We start from the raw sequence: 20,058 nt of genomic DNA, 5'->3' as shown, positions 1-20,058 counted from the left end.
TGAGCTGTATGCCAAAATCATCAATATTAAAACAATAAAAGGCTTGAACTACTTCAGTTGTGTTGTAATGAATCTAAAATATATGAAAGTCTAATGTTTATCAGTACATTACAGAAAATAATTAACTTTATCACAATATGCTAATTTTTTGAGAAGGACCTGTATAAAGTGTTTGCACAGCAGTGGTTTTTGCTTTTTCTGAAATTGAAATTGGCCATTCACCTGATTTGTGCAAATCTGAGGAGTGAATGTGAATGTATATCTGAAGGCAACGCAGTTTTGATGACACTTTTTTTTTTTTTTTTATCTTACTGCCATATGATGCCTAATATTATAAGCGCAGCTCTGCTTTGTGCATTATTTGTATTTTTTGTATATATTACTATTTCTGCTTGTCCATAAGTGTCATTTACTGTGAAAGAGTGAATCTGCTTTATTATTAAGCCCGTCTGCAGTTTTTGTTCAGACCAATTATATATAACATGCATAATCATTTATTAGGCTGAAATTTGTGGTTTATCATCTTAACTTCTTCATTTATTATTTGATAAAGTTGTTTAAATTGTAGTTTTTACAGGTTAGGATGTTGCCATAGACGTTGATGTTTAAAAGCAGTGTTGCTTTTCTATTGTAAACATGCACAAGGTTTTTTTTTTTTTTTTAAGTCAACAAAAGTACATTTTAAGTACAGCAAAAACAGTAAATTTTGAAAATGTTTTACTATTTAAAATATCTGTTTTCTATTTGAATATATTTTAAAATGTAATTTATTCCTGTGATTTCAAAGCTGAATTTGTAGCATCATTACTCCAGTCACATGATCCTTCAGAAATCATTCTAATATTTTGATTTGCTGCTCAAACACATTTATTATTATTATTATTATTATTATCATGTTGAAAACAGCGGAGTAGAATTTGTTTTCAGGTTTCTTATGAATAGAAAGTTCATAACAACAGTATTTATCTGAAATAAAAATCTTTTGTAACATTATAAATGTCTATCATAATTTTTGATCAATTCAAAGCATCCTTGCTAAATGAAAAAATCTAACTGTACGGTTCTCCACACATGGTTCGGCACGTGATAGGACCACGGTTCAACTTAAATCTGACAACGCATCTGCAATATGGTTTGTTATAAATAACACGTAAAAGAAAACAGGGTTCGGCTAATGTATGCTTCTGTTGATGGATGCGCATTCTGGCTTCCCAGTACATTACAACAACAAATATTAAACTCTCTCTGAAGTATTGTGTTTGAATGGACAAATTCACACAAAAATTGTCAAAATGCCCGTCTTGTAAGTTGTAATTATCCTATAGCAGACAGAGCCGGCTGAACGTACTGGATCAGTGCATTCTCTTAAAGTGACAGCACTTTCTTAATATTAATCAAACCGCAACACTTCAGCTCTTGACTGAATCGCTTTTGTAACTTTAATAAAGATTAATCTTTCATTTATACAGTCAAGTATGCAATGCTGTTTTACAATTGATTACTTTATTAAATTTCTGTACCTAAAAACTAATGCTATAGACCTACCTGAAAAAAAAAAAAAATGAAAATCAGTTTATTTTATTTGTATCTTTACTCTATTGTATTTATTTGTGCTGTTGCTTGTAGTTAGATTATTCTTATTTTCTTTATTTTTATTTGACAGTATAGTTTTTCATTAAACATACCGAACCGTGCCGAAATCGTGACTCTAAAACCATGAAAAGTTGAACCGTTCCACCCCTAATAAATATATATATATATATATATATATATATATATATATATATATATATATATATATATATATATATATATTACACATACATACATACATACATACATACAGTGGCATGCAAAAGTTTGGGAACCCCTTGCAGAATCTGTGAAAATGTGGATAATTTTACCAAAATAAGAGAGATCATGCAAAATGCATGTTATTTTTTATTTAGTACTGTCCTGAGTAAGATATTTTACATAAAAGATGTTTACATATAGTCCACAAGATAAACAAACAGCTGAAATTATTAAAATAACCCCATTCAAAAGTTTGTGAACCCTTGGTTCTTAATACTGTGTGTGGTTCCCTGGATGATCTACGACTGTTTTTTGTTTTGTGATGGTTGTTCATGAGTCCCGTGTTTGTTCTGAACAGTTCGACTGAGCTCTGTTCTTCAGAAAAATCCTCCAGGTCCTGCATATTCTTCAGTTTCCCAGCATATTTTGCATATTTGAACCCTTTCCAGCAGTAACTGTATGATTTTGAGATCTATCTTTTCACACTGAGGATGATTGAGGGACTCAAACACAACAATTAAAAAAGGTTCAAACATCCACTGATGCTCCTGAAGGAAACACGATGCATTAAGAGCCAGGGGTGGTATACAGTATATAGATATACATACTGACTCTATATATACAGTATATAGATAAATGCTGATCTTTGGATCTTTCTATTCATCAAAAATCTTGGGGAAAAAATAAATAAGAAATATATATACACACACATTTAACTGTTGATGATAATAATAATAATAAATGTTTCTTGAGCAGCAAATCAGCATTTTAGAATGATTTCTGAAGGATCATGTGACACTGAAGACTGGAGTAATGATGCTGAAAATAATATATATATATATATATATATATATATATATATACATACACACACACATATACATTCAAATAGGAAGCAGTTAATATTTCACAATATTGCTGTCTTTGCTGTACTTTGGATCAAATAAATGCAGGCTTGGTGAGCAGAAAAGAGTTCTTTAAAAAAAAAAAACATACTGTTCAAAAACTTTTGACTGTCAGGGTGATACAACAGTCCTGATATCACATCTTTAAAAAATCTCACTTAAAAATATAAATTTTTTTACAAAGAAAAAACTAAATTTGTTATCTTTTAGCACTATTTACTATTTTTATGATCTTTATGATAAGCACACTTGTAAAATTATATCATTTCTATTTTTAGGGGGTAGAAGTGAAACTGTTTTGGTCGAATATTAATATTTGAACATTTTTCTTTAACCAAATCAAAGTTATGTGGTGCAACCAACATGCAGAATAAAAAAGCTAAAACGGTCAATTATATCATGAAGCGGACCTCTCCAGACCCCCGTGAGTTAATTAGTCTCTTAAAATATCAGATAACTTGAACTTTTATTAACAGGTTAGTAGGGCTGCAACAACTAATCGATAAAATCGATTATTATCGATTATGAAAATCATCAACAACGATTCTCATTATCGATTAATCGGGTCTGCCCACAGTGCACGTCCAACTTCAGCTGGTTAGTCAAATTACGGCACTGAATAATGCATTTCTATGGACAAAATGCATCTAAAAATTGTGGAGGAAACACAATGAGATTCTGCCGGAGAAGCACGTGATCCAAGCTGCCCAAAACATGATAATTCTTTATTTTAAGCTTTAAGTTAATGCGTAAGAGTAATGGCTTGCCCTGTCAGGCGCTTTGACAGATGCGTGTGCGTCCTCAGCGCAAAAACGTTCAGTTTACGGTCATATCCTTATCTATAAATGCCACAAATTCACGCGAGCATTTCCATTTTTGCATAAAGGTCCGTCCTGACAGTCTGTGTTAAGTTTAAAATACCGAATGAGCGCCGGCGCGGCGGGCGCGCGCACGCGCGTCAGACGGACAGAACACAGTAGAGAGGGAGACAATTAATAGGCTTTTCAGCGCAAACATATCCATTGTGCTGAATTATCTGTTGTTGAAAGTTAATTTAAGGTTTAAAATAAATTAAAATATTTTATGAGAGTAGGAACTTTAAAGGGATAACGTTGTGTAATTGTCTGTCTGAATATAAACATGAGACGCTCCATAACGGCCTTTTACAGGATAAAGAAATGACGAGGTGACTGTGATCAAAGTAGTTCCTGCAGAACATTACTCTTACCTGTTGGTTAACACTGAGTTTGTGTTTTTATTCGTCTTTATTATTATCTTTATTATTTTAATTTTTAATAGAGGTTTAAACTATATTCAATTTTTACAATGCTTAACAAATTTATGTAAGTTTAACAATGTGTTTATGTAAGGTTTGTGCCACTGCTGCTCTAAAGTAACAGTATTGGTGATAACCAAAATAATTTTTCGGCTTTCTGTACTGGTTAGTACTCCAATATGTGTAAGCTCTTTAGTAACAGTAGTAGGCTATTTTTAATGCTATAATATCATTATTGCTGTTATCTATGAAAGAAAACCAGAGCACTTATTTTTTTTTGTATTTTTTATTTGAGTATTTCTTTTTCGCGATACCCAATTGCAGTCAAAAAGTACATAAACAATACCAGCAAGAATGCAAGCTGTTATGAGGCCATTTTTTATTATTATGTCCAATAAATGACAATAACATTTTTAAATTTAAACAAATTTTTGACAAATTTCTAAAATATGTTTTCTCTTTATTATGATAAGTGCTCTAATAAATTAAGCACTGTATGTTTTCATAGCATTCAGTTGTCACGTTTGTTTGAAGGACATTGGGCAGAATGTGGAATAGTGTTTTTTTTGGTCAATATTTTTTAATCGATTAATCGAAAGAATAATCGGCCAACTAATCGATTATCAAAATAATCGTTAGTTGCAGCCCTACAGGTTAGTTCTGAATGCGAAAAATTGTTTGAGTTGACTCATTAAATTGGTGAAAAAGGGCTGTTATTTAGAGAGATTGTTCAAATAATCCCAAATAGGAGCAATGTCATGCTTGCTAATTTTTGTTTAATTATTAAATAACTCCTGTCTGTATACTTCTTTCCCCCCTGATATTTACATGTCTCCACAGCTCTGGAGAATGTGTCAAAGTCAGTGCGTTTGTGGAAGATAGCTGTTGAGCTGGAGGAGCCAGAGGACGCAAGGATCATGTTGAGCAGAGCAGTCGAGTGCTGTCCTACCAGTGTTGAGGTACACACACAAACAGTCTTACTCGGCCAGAACTCATAAACCTCTTTATGGCCCATAAATCAGACTGCTCTAACAGTGTTGTCCTTATCCTCCATAGCTGTGGTTGGCTCTGGCCCGATTAGAAACCTATGAGAATGCTCGTCGTGTTCTGAACAAGGCCCGTGAAAACATTCCCACTGACCGCCATATCTGGATCACAGCTGCCAAGCTGGAGGAGGCCAACGGCAACACACAGATGGTGGAGAAGATCATCGACAGAGCCATCAGCTCCCTGAGGGCCAACGGCGTGGAGATCAACCGCGAACAATGGATTCAGGTCTGTATTTCATGTTTAAGAGCTCAGATAGCTCCGTGACATGCTTTACTAAATACCTGTTTTTAAATGGGTTCAAAAAATGAGTGTTATTAGCAGAGGACTTTTGGTTCAAAAAGTGAAAAACTGCCTACAAGCAAAGACGGATTCCAATATGGACAGGGTTAGGTTGCATTGACAAATATATGAGAGAACCAATGTTATATCCGGAAGTGTTTATTCAAAGCTGATGTCTGTCTCAGGATGCAGAGGAGTGTGATAAGGCTGGCAGCGTGGCCACATGTCAGGCTGTGATCAGAGCTGTGATTGGGATTGGCATTGAAGAGGAGGACTGCAAACACACATGGATGGAGGACGCAGACAGTGTAAACATCCTCTCACCTTTACGCGCCCACATTCTGTTTTCATTCAGCACCACATGTTTGTTTATTACAGACAATCAATTTAATTATGATAATACCAATTCATATCAGAAGATTTAAAGGGATAGTTCACCCAAAAATGAAAATGCATGAATGCTTCTGTTAAACAAACAAAAAAATATATATATATTTTCAAGAATGGTCACCAGACAGTTGCTGGTAGCCATTTTTTTTCTGTACTATGAAAGTCAATGGCTACCAGCAACTGCTTGTTTCTCAACATTCTTCAAAGTATAATGCTGATTGGTTGTGTTTTGTTGTAGTGTGTGGCTCATGGAGCTCTGGAGTGTGCGCGGGCCATCTACGCTCATGCGCTGCAGGTCTTCCCCAGCAAGAAGAGCGTCTGGCTGAGGGCCGCTTACTTTGAGAAGAACCACGGTACACGGTGAGAAATACTCACTGGCTCTCTAGACACAGCTGAACAGAATTTAAGTCTGCATTTACTGGCTGGAGGCAGGAAGGCAATGAGGCCTATTTGAGCTTGCTCATTTCAATTTGTTCTAGATCATTACACTTGCTGTTACTGAAGCCTTCCTGAAACCAGTTTCCTTTAGAGGCGCCCTCATATATTTAGACACTGTTATATAATCTAATCCTTTCATTATATTCCACAATTATTGACATTATTTTAATCTCTCTCTCTCTCTCCCTCCCTCTCTCCCTCTCTCTCTCAGAGAGTCATTGGAGGCTCTGTTACAGAGGGCCGTGGCTCATTGTCCTAAGGCAGAGGTGTTATGGCTAATGGGTGCTAAATCGAAATGGCTAGCGGGTGATGTTCCTGCAGCCAGAAGTATCCTGGCTTTGGCATTCCAGGTGAGTGTCACACCCCGTCAGCTCTTCAAGCCCCATGACTGTATTATTAGTGGCAACCATCATTATTGATAACACCCATAGCATTGTAATGGTGAAGCAACAGCACAAGATGTACTTCTTTTTACTGGGTATTTACAAATGTAATTCTCATAAGACCTGTGAAGCATAGTTGTGAATACTGGTAGACTTCATACATAATTCACTCTTTTTTTTATTTTATGTGCACTTTTTCAATAGACTGTAAATCGGTATATTACTGTTCAAAAGTTTAGGGTTGGTAAGATTTTTAAAATGTTTTGAAAGAAATCTCTTATGCTCAAGTCTGCATTTATTTAATCAAAAATATTGTAAGTGCAGTAAAATTGTGAAATATTATTACAATTTAAAATGACTCCTTTCTATTTTATTATCATTGAAGATGTAATTTATTTCTGTGATGCAAAGCTGAGTTTTGACCATCGTTACTCCAGTCTTCAGCGTCAAATATGCTCATTTGCTGCTCTAGATATATTTATATATTCAGGATATATTCACATTTATTTAAAGCATAGCAAATGAACAACATTTATACTGTTACAAAATATCTACATTTTAAATAACAGTCATTACTGTCTCTTTTGAAAAATGGAATGCATCATCATTGAATATTTATACATTTATATTTATATTATACATTTAAAATATATGTAAATGTAGATAAATAGATACTGTTCAGATTCATTTTGATTCCCTCACAATTAGGTGTGAAAAACAACAACAGAAACTTCAGGCTTAGTCATAACTTTGACATAACTGAAAGAAACATGCAAGAATTGAATGCAAAACGTCAAATTAAAGAAGCAGAACTCTAAACTGCATATCAGCACTTATTTCCTGAAACTAATCCGCTTTTGTTGTATCTAAGTTTTCTCTGGGACGATGGCCAGTAAAAACTCATTCCGCCTCTTTCTGTCTTTCTCTTTGTGTTAGGCTAACCCCAACAGCGAGGAGATCTGGCTGGCTGCCGTGAAGCTGGAATCAGAGAATAACGAGTACGAGAGAGCACGCAGGCTGCTGGCCAAAGCCCGCAGCAGCGCCCCCACCGCCAGGGTGAGCGGCCCTTGAGTGTCAAATAGATGTAACCGCTGCTGTCACGCTGGGGACACCCGTCTGCCGGGAACACATTGTTTCGGTTCTGCATGTTATGATTGCCAGAGATAAGTCCTGAGATCAGTAGATGAGGGTTGAGTCACCCTGTAGAAGTGCTTGTGCAGCAGGGTGTTGAATGTGACACTAGTGGGAAGACGATTTACGAAGGCATGGCTAGTGAAAGTCCTTTGCCCGTTTTGCATGTATGCATATCGGCAGGGTTTGAAATTAACACCCGCCAAATGCGTTGTGGCGGGTAACGCTGTTAAATCACTAGCCAATTTGGTGGTTACTTTTCGTAAGTTATGTTCACTCATTAATGTCTCGGAAGTTGATGCAAGCCAAGTCTGCACAGGTTTAGCGTAAATACTGAACTCATGAGACAGCATGACGTTATCGAGTATATTGCAAAAACCAAACAAAACATACCTACAGAGTGCACGCAAACACGACGTGATGAAGTCTGGTTAGACTAACTTATACTAACTAGAGTGTGTTCTTTCACTGCATGATTCAGTCTATTAATATTCATTCAAAATAATCACACAATTCAAGATAAGGGGGCAGAAATTGTATATATTTATATAAATTCATATAGTTAATCAATATCACACGAAGAGTGCCGTTTTTTCTTAAAAAATCAGGTTGCAAATGTGATATTGATTTTCTACAACAGTTCAATAAACAAGTTAATATCATGAGACTTACATTTTAGACACCATATTGGCTGTTTTGCTCTATTTCGCCGATAAAAAAACATTCCAAACACAGCCACAGCACTGATTCAGGTCTCTGAGCAACATGATGGTGTTTTGTTCCTGAATGAATCAACCCTTTAAATGATTCGGTTCAATCGCAACGACTGCGGTTTTAATTTCATTTAAAGTATCTTTTCATTTTTAAAATAATTTCAAATATCGGTATTCTACTGAGCCCCTAAAGGGACATTGGCAAAAAATGAAGACTTTCTCGTGCGCGCGAGAAACTATCGCGTGCTCACGAGAAACTATCGCGTGCTCAGGAGAAACTATACTTTCTCGTGCGCACGCAATAGTTTCTCGTGAGCACGCGAACGTTTCTCGTGCGCACGCAATAGTTTCTCGTGAGCACGCGAACGTTTCTCGCGCGCACGCGATAGTTTCTCGTGTGCACGCGAAAGTCTTAATTTTTTATTTTTTTGCCAATGTCCCTTTAGGGGCTCCGTAGTATTCAACATTTCATGTTTAAAATATCAAAACATTATTTATGCATTTGTAACTGCAGGATGAAGCATTCCATGTCAGTATCAATGAATTTTCTTGATACTGATTTAATTTGTTTAGTAACAGCCTAAATGTATTATTAATATAATTGACTGATTAAATGTAAGAATTTGACTCAAGAATATCAAAAACTTTAGGAGTCAGCTGTCCACAGTAGTCCTTAAGATATCAGCACAATAACACACTCAGCAAAATATTGTCTAATTATCTTTATCGATGTAATACCAGAAAATACTGAGATTTTTCTTTCTCTTTTTTTGTCAATATCGCACACCCCTACTGACACAAAATGATTTGCAACAGTCGCTTTGTCACGTGCAGTGTAGAGAGCCTCAAGCTGTTGGTTTATTTCCCTTTTTTTTCTCTTTTGGTTAGTAGAAGTTATGAATGGTGGGTAACGTTAAAAAAAAATTGGCTGGTGAGTGAAAAAGTTAATTTCAATCCCTGCATATCAGGTTTGTGCATGAAAACTAGGCTATGCAAGATGAGGTTGAACTAATAATCCTAATAATATTTCATCTAAAAAGTGGCCCACTGATGAATTGGACCACATTAGGTGCCATGTCATATCAAGGGTTAAGTTGTATAATCGCTGAATGCGACTCATTTTAATTTCAGGGGTTTTTTTCGCTTAAGCGCACTCCGGTTGCTCTGCAAAACATCATTATATTAGACCATTAAGGAAAAAGGTTTAATATTCAGAAACGCTGTGTAACTGTTTTTGAAAGAGATTATTTTTCATCTTAAACCGCTGACTCCGTTTACCCCAAAGCATCACACTTTTCCACACAACTACTGTTTTAATAAGATGCTTAAATGAATAATTCATGAGGTAATAATAGTATAATTAAGATACTGCTACATTTTATAAATGTATATTTTAATAGTCTATAATTTTGTAATGAATGTATTAAAATAATTACAAAACGCATAATTTAATACTCTTTTGAAGTGAAATGCGTTGAATTCATTTTTATATTTTGTTTTTATTTTAGAGTTATAGTACTTTAAGTCCATATTATATTATTAGTTTTTACTTCAGTTTTAGTTCCTTTAATACAAGTTAAACTAAATGAGAAACGTTCCCCTTGAAACTTGATAAAATAAGTTTACATTTTTAAAAGCAATCACTGATATTTATGTAATTTATATACATTTAGAAATAATCATTATATATAATAGTAATCATATAATTTGCTTTGACATTAAATACATTCAACCCTTCATGAAAATTTACGTGTTTTTGTTAAAAAAAACAACTGTTGTATATGATTTCTAAATCTATTATCATATGCATTTAAGGTTATTTTACCCCACTCTGCCATAAAGAAACCAAAAGCTGTTTTAGACTCTGCGTATAAAGTTAAGCAGTGAGATGTGACTTTAACTTGTCCTTAAAAAACCTGACGTTGCATCAGAGAATGAACCTATCTGCCTGTCATTGAGACCGATGCACCTGCCTCCTGCACCAAAGGTTGACTGCAAAAACTGTTTTATGAACATTTATGGATTCAAGGTGGTGAATTTTGCTCAAATGTTGGCACAGAATTGTAGTCAGGATCGTGTCAAATGAGGTATGGAAGTGGATGGTTACCTCCTCACAGCAGATTTGCTTGCTCTTTATGCTTTAAAAGAGCGTGGGATTTTTGGGAGTAAATGGTGCAGATGGAAGGTGTTAGAATGGCCTCTTGCCTGGACTTGTTTAACTCTTGGCTCCAGAAAAGAGTGTCAGCATCTAGACAAATATCACAGGATCAAATGTACCTCAAGCACTTGGCAAGATTCCTCGTAAGTGATAATGTTATCAAAAGAAATGCACACAATTGTGTTTTTCCTGCATCTATGGAAACTAGCCACGTGAGCTTCATACGGGAAAGGGATTATCAAAATCTCCCTGGCTGTTTGTTTGCACTTGAGGACACCTTTTTGCATTTTACACATCCTTAATCATGTTCAAGAGGCTTTAAAGGCTGTTAAAAGCTTTAAATGAGTTGGCATAACTATTTTCTGTGTGCCGTTCGCAGGTGTTTATGAAGTCGGTGAGGCTGGAGTGGGTGCTGGGGAATATTGATGCGGCACATGAGCTGTGTACGGAGGCCCTGAGGCACTATGAGGATTTCCCCAAGCTTTGGATGATGAGAGGACAGATCGAGGAGCAGTCAGAGAATATCGATAAAGCACGAGAGGCCTACAACCAGGGAGTATGTTTATGGGCTCTAGAGAAGATGCCTTACTATAATTTAAAAATGCAGAACCTAATTCTGTATAATATTAGGAACAAACGCTTGTCAGTGGGAATGCATGGTAATAGTGTTTCTCTAATGTCTCCTCTCTGCTGTGTCCGTTCAGCTGAAGAAGTGCCCTCATTCCATGTCATTATGGCTCCTTCTGTCTCGGCTGGAAGAGAGAGTCGGGCAGCTCACGCGCGCTCGAGCCATCTTAGAGAAAGCTCGCCTCAAGAATCCACAAACTCCTGAGATTTGGTAAGAAATCATGCCAAATTCAGTGTTGCTGTTCCTAACCAAGACTAAAGCTATTTAGCTGTAATACGTTTCATTCATAATATTTATTATGAAATCAGCAGCTCTCTCAGCAACTAAGCACTCAAACTAACTGCAATTAAATAATGCTACATTACAAAAGCTAATAAAAGCATGTAATGAAATTACTAAAAACCTAAGCTAAAATTAAAACTGAAAATATAAAATTAAAAGCCAATTCACAATATTAATAAATACAATAATAGTATGGATGTAATGATATCCATATCGTGAAACTGTCTCGATATTATCGTGGTCACATTACGATATGAAACAATAGGTCCAAAAGTGTAGTTTTTAAAATATATTTCAACTTCTTATTCTGACATAAAGGGTCTTTGAAATTGTGTTTTTTGGCATTATGCTTTGGCACAGTATCTGTCAAACGAACTAAAACCGAAAGCACAATATGGCTTAATCCCTTCATCAAATCTGTTTTTGCGGCGCGTTTCAAAGCAGAGCGCACACTTCGTTCAGGCGATCCGCTTGTGGTTTCTGAAGTGTGAATGTAATTTAGACTGAGACAGTACCTCACAAATAAAAAGGCGGTTGAGTCCCCTTCAATTCACTGACTTTTTCTGACTTAAGTTTTCTTAGTGAAGAACATGGGTTGGAGCTCAATTTAGTGCTGTCAAATAATTAATCAAGATTAATCGCATCCAAAATACGTTTGTTTATATAATGTGTGTGTACTGTATATTTATGTATATATAAATACACACACATGCATATATGTGTGTGTGTGTGTGTGTATGTATGCGTTTAAGAAAAATGTTACGTTTATATATTAAATATATTTATATATGATATAATTTAGATGAATATAAATATACATGTACATATTTTCAAAATATATGCTGTATGTGTGTGTATTTATATAATACATAATAAAGAAGTACACACACATATATTGTGTAAACAAACTTTTATTTTGGATGCAATTAATCGTGGTTAATTGTTTGACCGCACTAATCACAATACATATCATATCGTGGACTTCATATGTATCCTGATATTTTGATATGGTTACATCCCTAATAGTATATGAATATTAACATGACACTGGTCAGATGTACTTCGGTGCAAAGCCTATACTAAAATGTAACGAATGGTTTCATTATGAGAAAATTAATATGTAAGTGACAATGATAAATTCTACTATGACAGTGGCTTAGCTAATGAATATTAATTAGGTTGTGTTGACGTTGCCATAGTATATTCCAGAAACACTCAACCTAATTAATATTCATGAGCAATGCTTTTTCCATTTGCCAGCTTCCTAGCAGCTAATTAGTAATAAATACCATTTCAGCAAATCACTTAAGCTGGGTTTAAGTGTAGGGTAACGAAATTTGTTCCTGGGTGAACCCTTTCCAGCAGATTTTGGCCCCAACCTCTCATAAACTTGCCTGAACCAGCTAATGAATGTCTTCAGGGTCACTAGAAAGTCATGAGCCCAGCCCTCATCACAGTAGCACGTGTAAATTCACCTCTGGGTGCTGTCTGATTGACAGCTCGGCATGAACTTGGATCCATCCAAGACTTAATGACAAAACTACATTGTGTTGAAGGTTACATTAATTAATTACTCGACAGGTTCTCGAAAATCTCACCAAAACAACATGTAACTTTATATGCAATAATCTCAATTTCTCTGGCAGGCTGGAGTCTGTTCGACTTGAATACAGAGCGGGGTTGAAAAACATCTCCAACACGCTCATGGCCAAAGCCCTTCAGGAGTGTCCTAACTCTGGTAAGCAACACTTTCTTCAAACCTGAACAGATCCGTCAGGAGCCTCTGCACATTTTCACACCTAAACACTCACTTCTTCCTGTTAGGCATCCTGTGGGCTGAAGCCGTGTTCTTGGAGGCCAGACCTCAGCGCAAGACCAAGAGTGTTGATGCTCTGAAGAAGTGTGAGCATGATCCTCATGTACTTCTGGCAGTTGCCAAGTAAGACTCCTGACCGGGCTCTTGCCAAACTTCTCCCTACTCTAAATTCCAGTTTACCCACCCACATTCCTCCCTTTTTTTTTTTTTTACTTTGGCAAGAACAGTCTGAACTGTTGAGTTACATTTATAGCATATCTATGTTTGTGTGTCCTGCAGATTGTTTTGGAGCGAGAGGAAGATAACAAAGGCGCGAGAGTGGTTTCTGCGGACGGTAAAGATTGAGCCAGACTTGGGCGACACCTGGGCATTCTTCTACAAGTTTGAGCTTCAGCACGGCACAGAAGTAAGAAGTTTTACATCATCTCAGATCTTGCTGTTGTTTTGCAAAAATAAGTTGACTAGTTTAGGCGGACACTTAAAGGATTAGTTCACCCAAAAATGAAAATTAGCCTTTGTTTTACTTACCCTCGAGGCATTCTAGGTGTATATGACTTTCTTCTTTCAGACGAATCCAATTGGAGTTATATTAAAAATTGTCCCGGCTCTTATGAGTGTTATCATTGCAGTGGCTGGGTGTTTCTTTTTAACTGTCCAAAACACGTGAAATAAAGTGTGCACATCCATAATAAAACGTGCCTCACACAAAGGCCTCCTGTAGCGAATCCATGCGTTTTTGTAAGAAAAATATCCATATTTCAAACGTAATAAACACTTTTCTTTCACTTCCGCTGACTGTCGTACACCGAACGGTGGTTGACGTAGAACGCAAGCGTCACGCGCGCCGGTGAGATATGCTGGTCTCACGAGTTTGTTTATAGGAGCAAAGGAAAACCAGTCTCCTCTTGGCTTATATCAAAATCCTTCGTCATTTTTCTTTACAAATCCTCTTTTTGTGCTTCTAATTAATGGCGTTTTGTTCTCTCTCCGCGTTCGTCACTAATCACACAGCGCCGACGTCCTACGTCATCCTCCAGAACGACTTCTGCTTATGACCGTTAGATGAAGTGAAAGAGACGTGTTTATTACATTTAAAATATGGATAATTATCTTAAATACGCATGGATTCGCTACAGGAGGCCTTTATTCACACACGCACACAAACACAAAACTAAAAATGTCATTTCAATGAATTTATTTTGTGAAAGACAAAAGGAGATATTTTGAAGGATGTCCTGCTTGCTGTTTTCCATCCTTGGTGAATCTCATCTCCTTACTCTGGTGTTGTTCTGTCCCTCAGGAGCAGCAGCATGAGGTGAAGAAGCGCTGTGAGAACGCGGAGCCGCGGCACGGGGAGCTGTGGTGCGCTGAATCCAAACACGTTCTCAACTGGCAGAAGAACATCGGAGAAATCCTGCTCCTCGTGGCTTCAAAGATCAAAAACACTTTCTGAACTGTGGGACGCACCTGAGCATGTTCGATTCAGCAAAAGTTGTTTTTAGAGAATCTGTGGACAAGATTTGGTTTTGTGTTTTTTGTTTTTCTACAGCCGTTTTTTCCACTTTTAGTGTTTGCCCCTCTGGAACTGTGATGATTCAGGGCTGTTTTCATTACACATGCTGTTATTTTCAGGGTGTTGTAAAGTCTAGTCCCACCCAGAGATATGAGTCCATTTTGAATATTAATATCTGACACCCTCTTACTCTGCTTCTCGTTATGCAAATGTATAAATGTGCTGCTTATCAGAAAATAAATGAAGTCCAGTCTGTTTCAGATGTCAGTGCTCCTGTGCTGGTGATTTTGGTATTTCTCAGTCGTCCTAGTTTTATGTTGGCTTGATAAATCCAGCATTCTATAATTCTGCTAATTTATGTTTTCCTTTTTAAATAATCTATTTCTAACCTCTGTCTCTAACAATTTCTTTCTAAAGCTTTTACGGCACCCATTCACTGCAGAGGATGCATTGGTGAGCAAGTGATGCAATGCTGCATTCCTCCAAATCTGTTCTGATGAAGAAACAAACTGATGTCAAATTTTAGATATCTGAGCTGATGATATGTGTAAATTCAGAAAAAGGAGATTAAGAGTGGACCTGCTGTAGAGGGCCTGGGATGACCCTGACTCAAATTAAGCTTGCATTTAAACACAATTGTTTTTCTGCCTCACTGGAATTTCCTTAAAGTCAAGTGTGAAGCATGCGGGATTTAATCAGCTGGACGCAAACCACACGGCCACATTGAACTACTCCACACGTTGAAACCTGATACAAATGTCTGGACACAATAAAAGATTAAAGGATTTTTCCGTCCACATATAAATCAGTGAAATTAAAGAGGCATTTCCTAATCACAGCCGTGTCCGGTGAAGAATCAGAGCAGCGGACCCTTCAGTGCACCAGTTTTAGAAAGTGATCTCCCGCCGAAACCGAAACAAAGTGCAAAGTTGATTGATCGCGGAAGTTTTCTCGACTTGATCAGACTAGAGATCTGGTGAAATCCAAAGCGCGATGCCAGCAGCAGCCCATGACGCCTGAGACGCCTCGCCGCACTTCTCTCGCCAGGGCTGGAATGGACGCGCCTCTCTCGGGAGCACCAGCTCGAACTAGACCTAAAACGCGTATTTAAGGCTGTTGGGGGGTTTCTTTCGCTCGGACCGTTGTTGAAGTTTTCTGTGAGAAACATGTAACAGGCGTTGGACGCCGCTGGACCATGTCCACCTTTCCAAGCCTTGACTGGTGCGCGCCAGAGTCCCTCATCATCCCATGGTCAATGGTAAGATCCCAGTGCATCACTGCGCACTATCCTGCTTCTCTTCTGCGTCTGCGATCAGATAAACGCTTGAACTACATTACAAACAGAGGAAAGTGTAGTTATCAAACTGTAAATTAACCAGGAATTTGACCAGATATGCGAGCACGTGCATTTTGGTAACTGAGTGACACAAACTGCATGATTTTATAAAAAAAAAAATTTAAAAAGTGTGTTGTTTTTACTTTTATACATGCTTAGGAATGATAATAGGCTATGTGCATTTTTTTTTTTTTTTGCATTTTAAACTACTACTTTGTTTGGGTTAAAGCCTCGATGCTATTATATGATCTATATAACTATATAATCTATTATATTTAGTCAGTTTTTTATTCAAAATGTGACTCTGGCTTTCCCTCTTGTCACAAATTAAGCATGTTTATTATTCTGTGATCACAATAAGACAATAAGACAATAATAATAATAGAGGCTTGTGGGATTGATTTATTTACTATGTATCAGAATTATATGATATAATATATGATATAACATAATATAATAATACAACAGTAATAGAGCCTATATAATAATATATTTTATTGTAGTTGTAGGCCTACGTGTGTGTAATGACATGTTTTATCCTGTCATGGGACTTTATAGCAGCCATATAGCAAATGCACTTTGAGTTGTAGTTGACAAGTCTGTATAAAATACCCAAAACTGTACATCTATTATATATATATATATATATATATATATATATATATATATATATACACACATACATATATATATATATATATATATATATATATATATATATATATTCATTCCTATTTTCCTCAATTGTAAGTGTGTGTGTGTGTGTGCATGTTTATGTGGTTTATGAGGACACAAATTTGTATAATGACATGGGTATGACAGAGGTATTACAATATGAAGGTGGTTTATGAGGACACTGCCTATGTCCCCGTAATTCAAAAGGCTTAAAAAACATACTAAATGGTGTTTTTTTTTTTAATCAAAAAATGCACAAAGTCTCCTGTGAGGCTAAGTTTAGGTGTAGGGTTGGTGTAAGGCAATAGCACACACAGTTTGTTCAGTATAAAAACCATTACGCCTATGGAGAGTCCCCATAAACCACAAAAACCAACGTGTGTGTGTGTGTGTGTGAGAGAGAGAGTGTGTGTGTGTACATGACGTATAGAATAAGGATGAGATGGCATGTAGAAATGTTAAATGCAAATGTAAAGTGCAGTGTTGTTGATGCAGATGTGTGTGTTGTGTGCAGTGTGTGAACAGGCCTGCTGTCTGTGTGACTGTAATGCTGCTGCTCGCAGCGGCCCACAGTAAACGCGCCTGTGATTATTCTGCAATCATCAGCACCTACAGGGCTCTTATCCTGGTTGAGCTCCAAAACCTGGTGAGTGTCATCTGATCACCTCATTTCAGCTGCTCAAACAGACTATGCAGTCAACGTCTAGTAAATCTGACCTGCTGTCGCTGTTTGATCATCTAACACGTTATATAAGCATTTGCGTGCGATTTAAAGTAAGTAGTCAGGGCGTAGTAAGATTATGTGCCTATGGTCACTAGCTGCCCTCTTCTGGTGATGTGCAGAAGATGTACTGAGTGTTTTGTTTCTGTCTCTGCCAGAATCTGACTGGTTCATTTGACTTATCTAAAGAAAAGGACCACTGTCCGTCTGAGAAGGTACAGCCACCTGTACATGGCTACATGTATGTTTCCTTAACACAGCGTTTGGTCTTTAAAGTTTTCAGAGACAGTTGCCACTGAGCTTCTTTCTGTTTGGTAGTGTCTTGATCATCGATACAGTGTGTTTTGCTGGTAGGTTCACCGGATCCTGCGATATATTTATAATATGACCCAAATCTTCAGCTGCTTGAGTGACCGGCAGAGACTCCCGCATGCAGATCGCATGACAAAGGTGGTGGAACAAATGGAGCTGCTCATCACGAGAAACTGCCGCAAACCAGAGAGACTGGTAAAATATTGATCTGTCTGTCTGTTTGTTGACTGAACAATCAAAACAAAGTTCATCTCAATAATTATAAACTGAAATGAACAGGATAAAAGGATCTAGAACTTTACTTGTTTGTTTGTCTGTCTAAATAAAGGTGTTTTGAATAACTATATTATTAACTGTATTTATTTATTAAAGTTAATCTGAATAATTAGAATCTGAAATAAGCAAAGAATGACATGATTTAGAAATTTATTACACATTCAAGATAAATTTAATGTGAAATATTATAATCTGAAACTGAAAAAAAATTGAGTATGACTATAAAGAAATGTTAATTTATTTATTTGTTGATTGAATAATCAAACATGTATTTATTTATTGTTTTTTTGTTTGTTTGTTTGTTTGTTGATTGAATAATCAAAATAAAGTTTATAATTACAAAATAAAGATTATAATCTGAAATAAACAGAGGATTACATGATCTTGAAATGGATTTATTTGTTTCTTTGTTTATTAAATAATCAAAATAAACATATGCTAAATAATTATGATCTCAAATATAAATAGGATAGCATGATCCAGAAATGCATTTGTTTATTTATTTGTGATTGAATTATCCAAATCTATTTGTTAATTGATTGAATAATCAAAATAACGTTATCTGAATAATATCTGAATAATTATAATCTGATGTAAAAAGAGGATGACGTGGTTTAGAAATTTATTTATTTATTTAATCAAAATAAAGTTAATCTGACTAATCATAACCTGAAATAAACAGAGGGTACAATTATCTAGAAGTTTTATCTTTTTTTTTTTTTTTTAGGAATTTCAATAAATATTTTTGTTTGTTTTTTTTAATTGATTAAATAATGAAAATAAAATAGTGCCGTCAAACGATTAATCGCATCCAAAATAAAAGCTTTTGTTTACTCAATATATGTGTGCACTGTGTTTATTTATTATGTATAAATAAATATACACACACAGTATTTATTTTGAAATATTTACATGTATATGCATTTATATATTTATATAAATATATTTAATATATAAACAACACATTTTTCTTAAATATATACATGCATGTGTTTGTATTTATATATACATAATAAATATACACAGTGCACACATATATTGAGTAAAGAAAAGCTTTTATTTTGGATGCGATTAATTGTTTGACGGCACTAAAATAAAGTTAATCTGAATTATAACAATCTGAAATAGAGGATTTAGCATGATGTAGAAATATGTATTATTTTGCAGGCAAGTAGACGGAAAAAAGCATCTTGCAAACCAGGGAAGAAACGAAAAGGAAGACAGCGGCGGAGAATGAAAATGATGGGCATGCTTATAAACTGCTGGCAGAGGCTGCTGAGTGTGACCGCTTCTTAAATTACAGCATACACAGGTCTCAGTTCAGCTCCACCACACATTATTATTTAAAACAATATGCACAATAACTTTCCCTTTATCCTTATTTGTTCACTTTCACTTTTTAATAAAAAAAGAAACACCAAGTGTTTTGTATAATACTCCTTTGGTGAAATAATAAGCTGAGATTGTGTCTATCACATAAGACACTTTATGGTTATACGTTTCTACTTCTGTTTGTGTATCTTGTATTTGATAGCACTATATGATTTATGTATAGCAAGTTTAAAGGTCTATTCATGTTAAACAGTTACATGCACATATATACATGGACACTCACATCTGGTGCTGCACATTGAGCCAAAACTATAACTCTCATAATTTAAAGTTGACAACGTTATTCATGTTCTCATGGTTCTAATGCTAATAATTGTACATTCACGACATGATTACTCAAAATAAGCTGTTTCAGTAACTTATCTCCTACCTTTTCAGTGAATTCATCTGTTAAAATGTGTGTTGGGTTGAAGAAGGTGCTTGTGTTTGAAGTTTTATTGGATGGTAATAGATGCTGTTTTGGAAACTGTCAGACATCATTTTGCTGCTTTGGTGCTGCTGATTTGTCTTGTTTTGTTGATTCCTTCTATAAGTCCATGTTTTCTGTAGGTAGATTTAAAAATAAATTCATAAAAACTCTGAAAAGACTC

General features: G+C 35.8%; 2 protein-coding genes across 2 annotated transcripts in view; both read left to right on the top strand.

The window, feature by feature from the left end:
• LOC306860422 (pre-mRNA-processing factor 6-like) overlaps nt 1-15,022 on the top strand; it is a 23,747-nt gene extending 8,725 nt beyond the window's left edge. The window contains exons 10-21 of the mRNA XM_079402135.1: nt 4,816-4,934; nt 5,032-5,250; nt 5,490-5,612; nt 5,933-6,054; nt 6,344-6,482; nt 7,452-7,571; nt 10,897-11,073; nt 11,222-11,355; nt 13,074-13,165; nt 13,252-13,366; nt 13,523-13,649; nt 14,544-15,022. Of these exons, the coding sequence (XP_079258261.1) occupies nt 4,816-4,934; nt 5,032-5,250; nt 5,490-5,612; nt 5,933-6,054; nt 6,344-6,482; nt 7,452-7,571; nt 10,897-11,073; nt 11,222-11,355; nt 13,074-13,165; nt 13,252-13,366; nt 13,523-13,649; nt 14,544-14,696 (1,640 nt within the window). The 3' untranslated portion in view covers nt 14,697-15,022. The remainder of the gene's footprint in view (nt 1-4,815; nt 4,935-5,031; nt 5,251-5,489; nt 5,613-5,932; nt 6,055-6,343; nt 6,483-7,451; nt 7,572-10,896; nt 11,074-11,221; nt 11,356-13,073; nt 13,166-13,251; nt 13,367-13,522; nt 13,650-14,543) is intronic.
• Nucleotides 15,023-20,058, top strand: LOC306860421 (uncharacterized protein). The gene is made up of 5 exons (XM_079402134.1): nt 15,023-16,014; nt 17,282-17,413; nt 17,647-17,703; nt 17,843-17,995; nt 19,244-20,058. Exons 1-5 carry the CDS (start codon nt 15,952-15,954, stop codon nt 19,370-19,372), a joined length of 534 nt encoding a protein of 177 aa, XP_079258260.1. The 5' UTR covers nt 15,023-15,951; the 3' UTR covers nt 19,373-20,058.

The sequence above is a fragment of the Barbus barbus genome (genome assembly GCF_936440315.1).
Source record: "Barbus barbus genome assembly, chromosome: 41".
Lineage (NCBI taxonomy): Eukaryota > Metazoa > Chordata > Actinopteri > Cypriniformes > Cyprinidae > Barbus > Barbus barbus.
The sequence above is the reverse complement of the archived record's forward strand: the minus strand, read 5'-3'. Positions and strand labels throughout refer to the sequence as shown.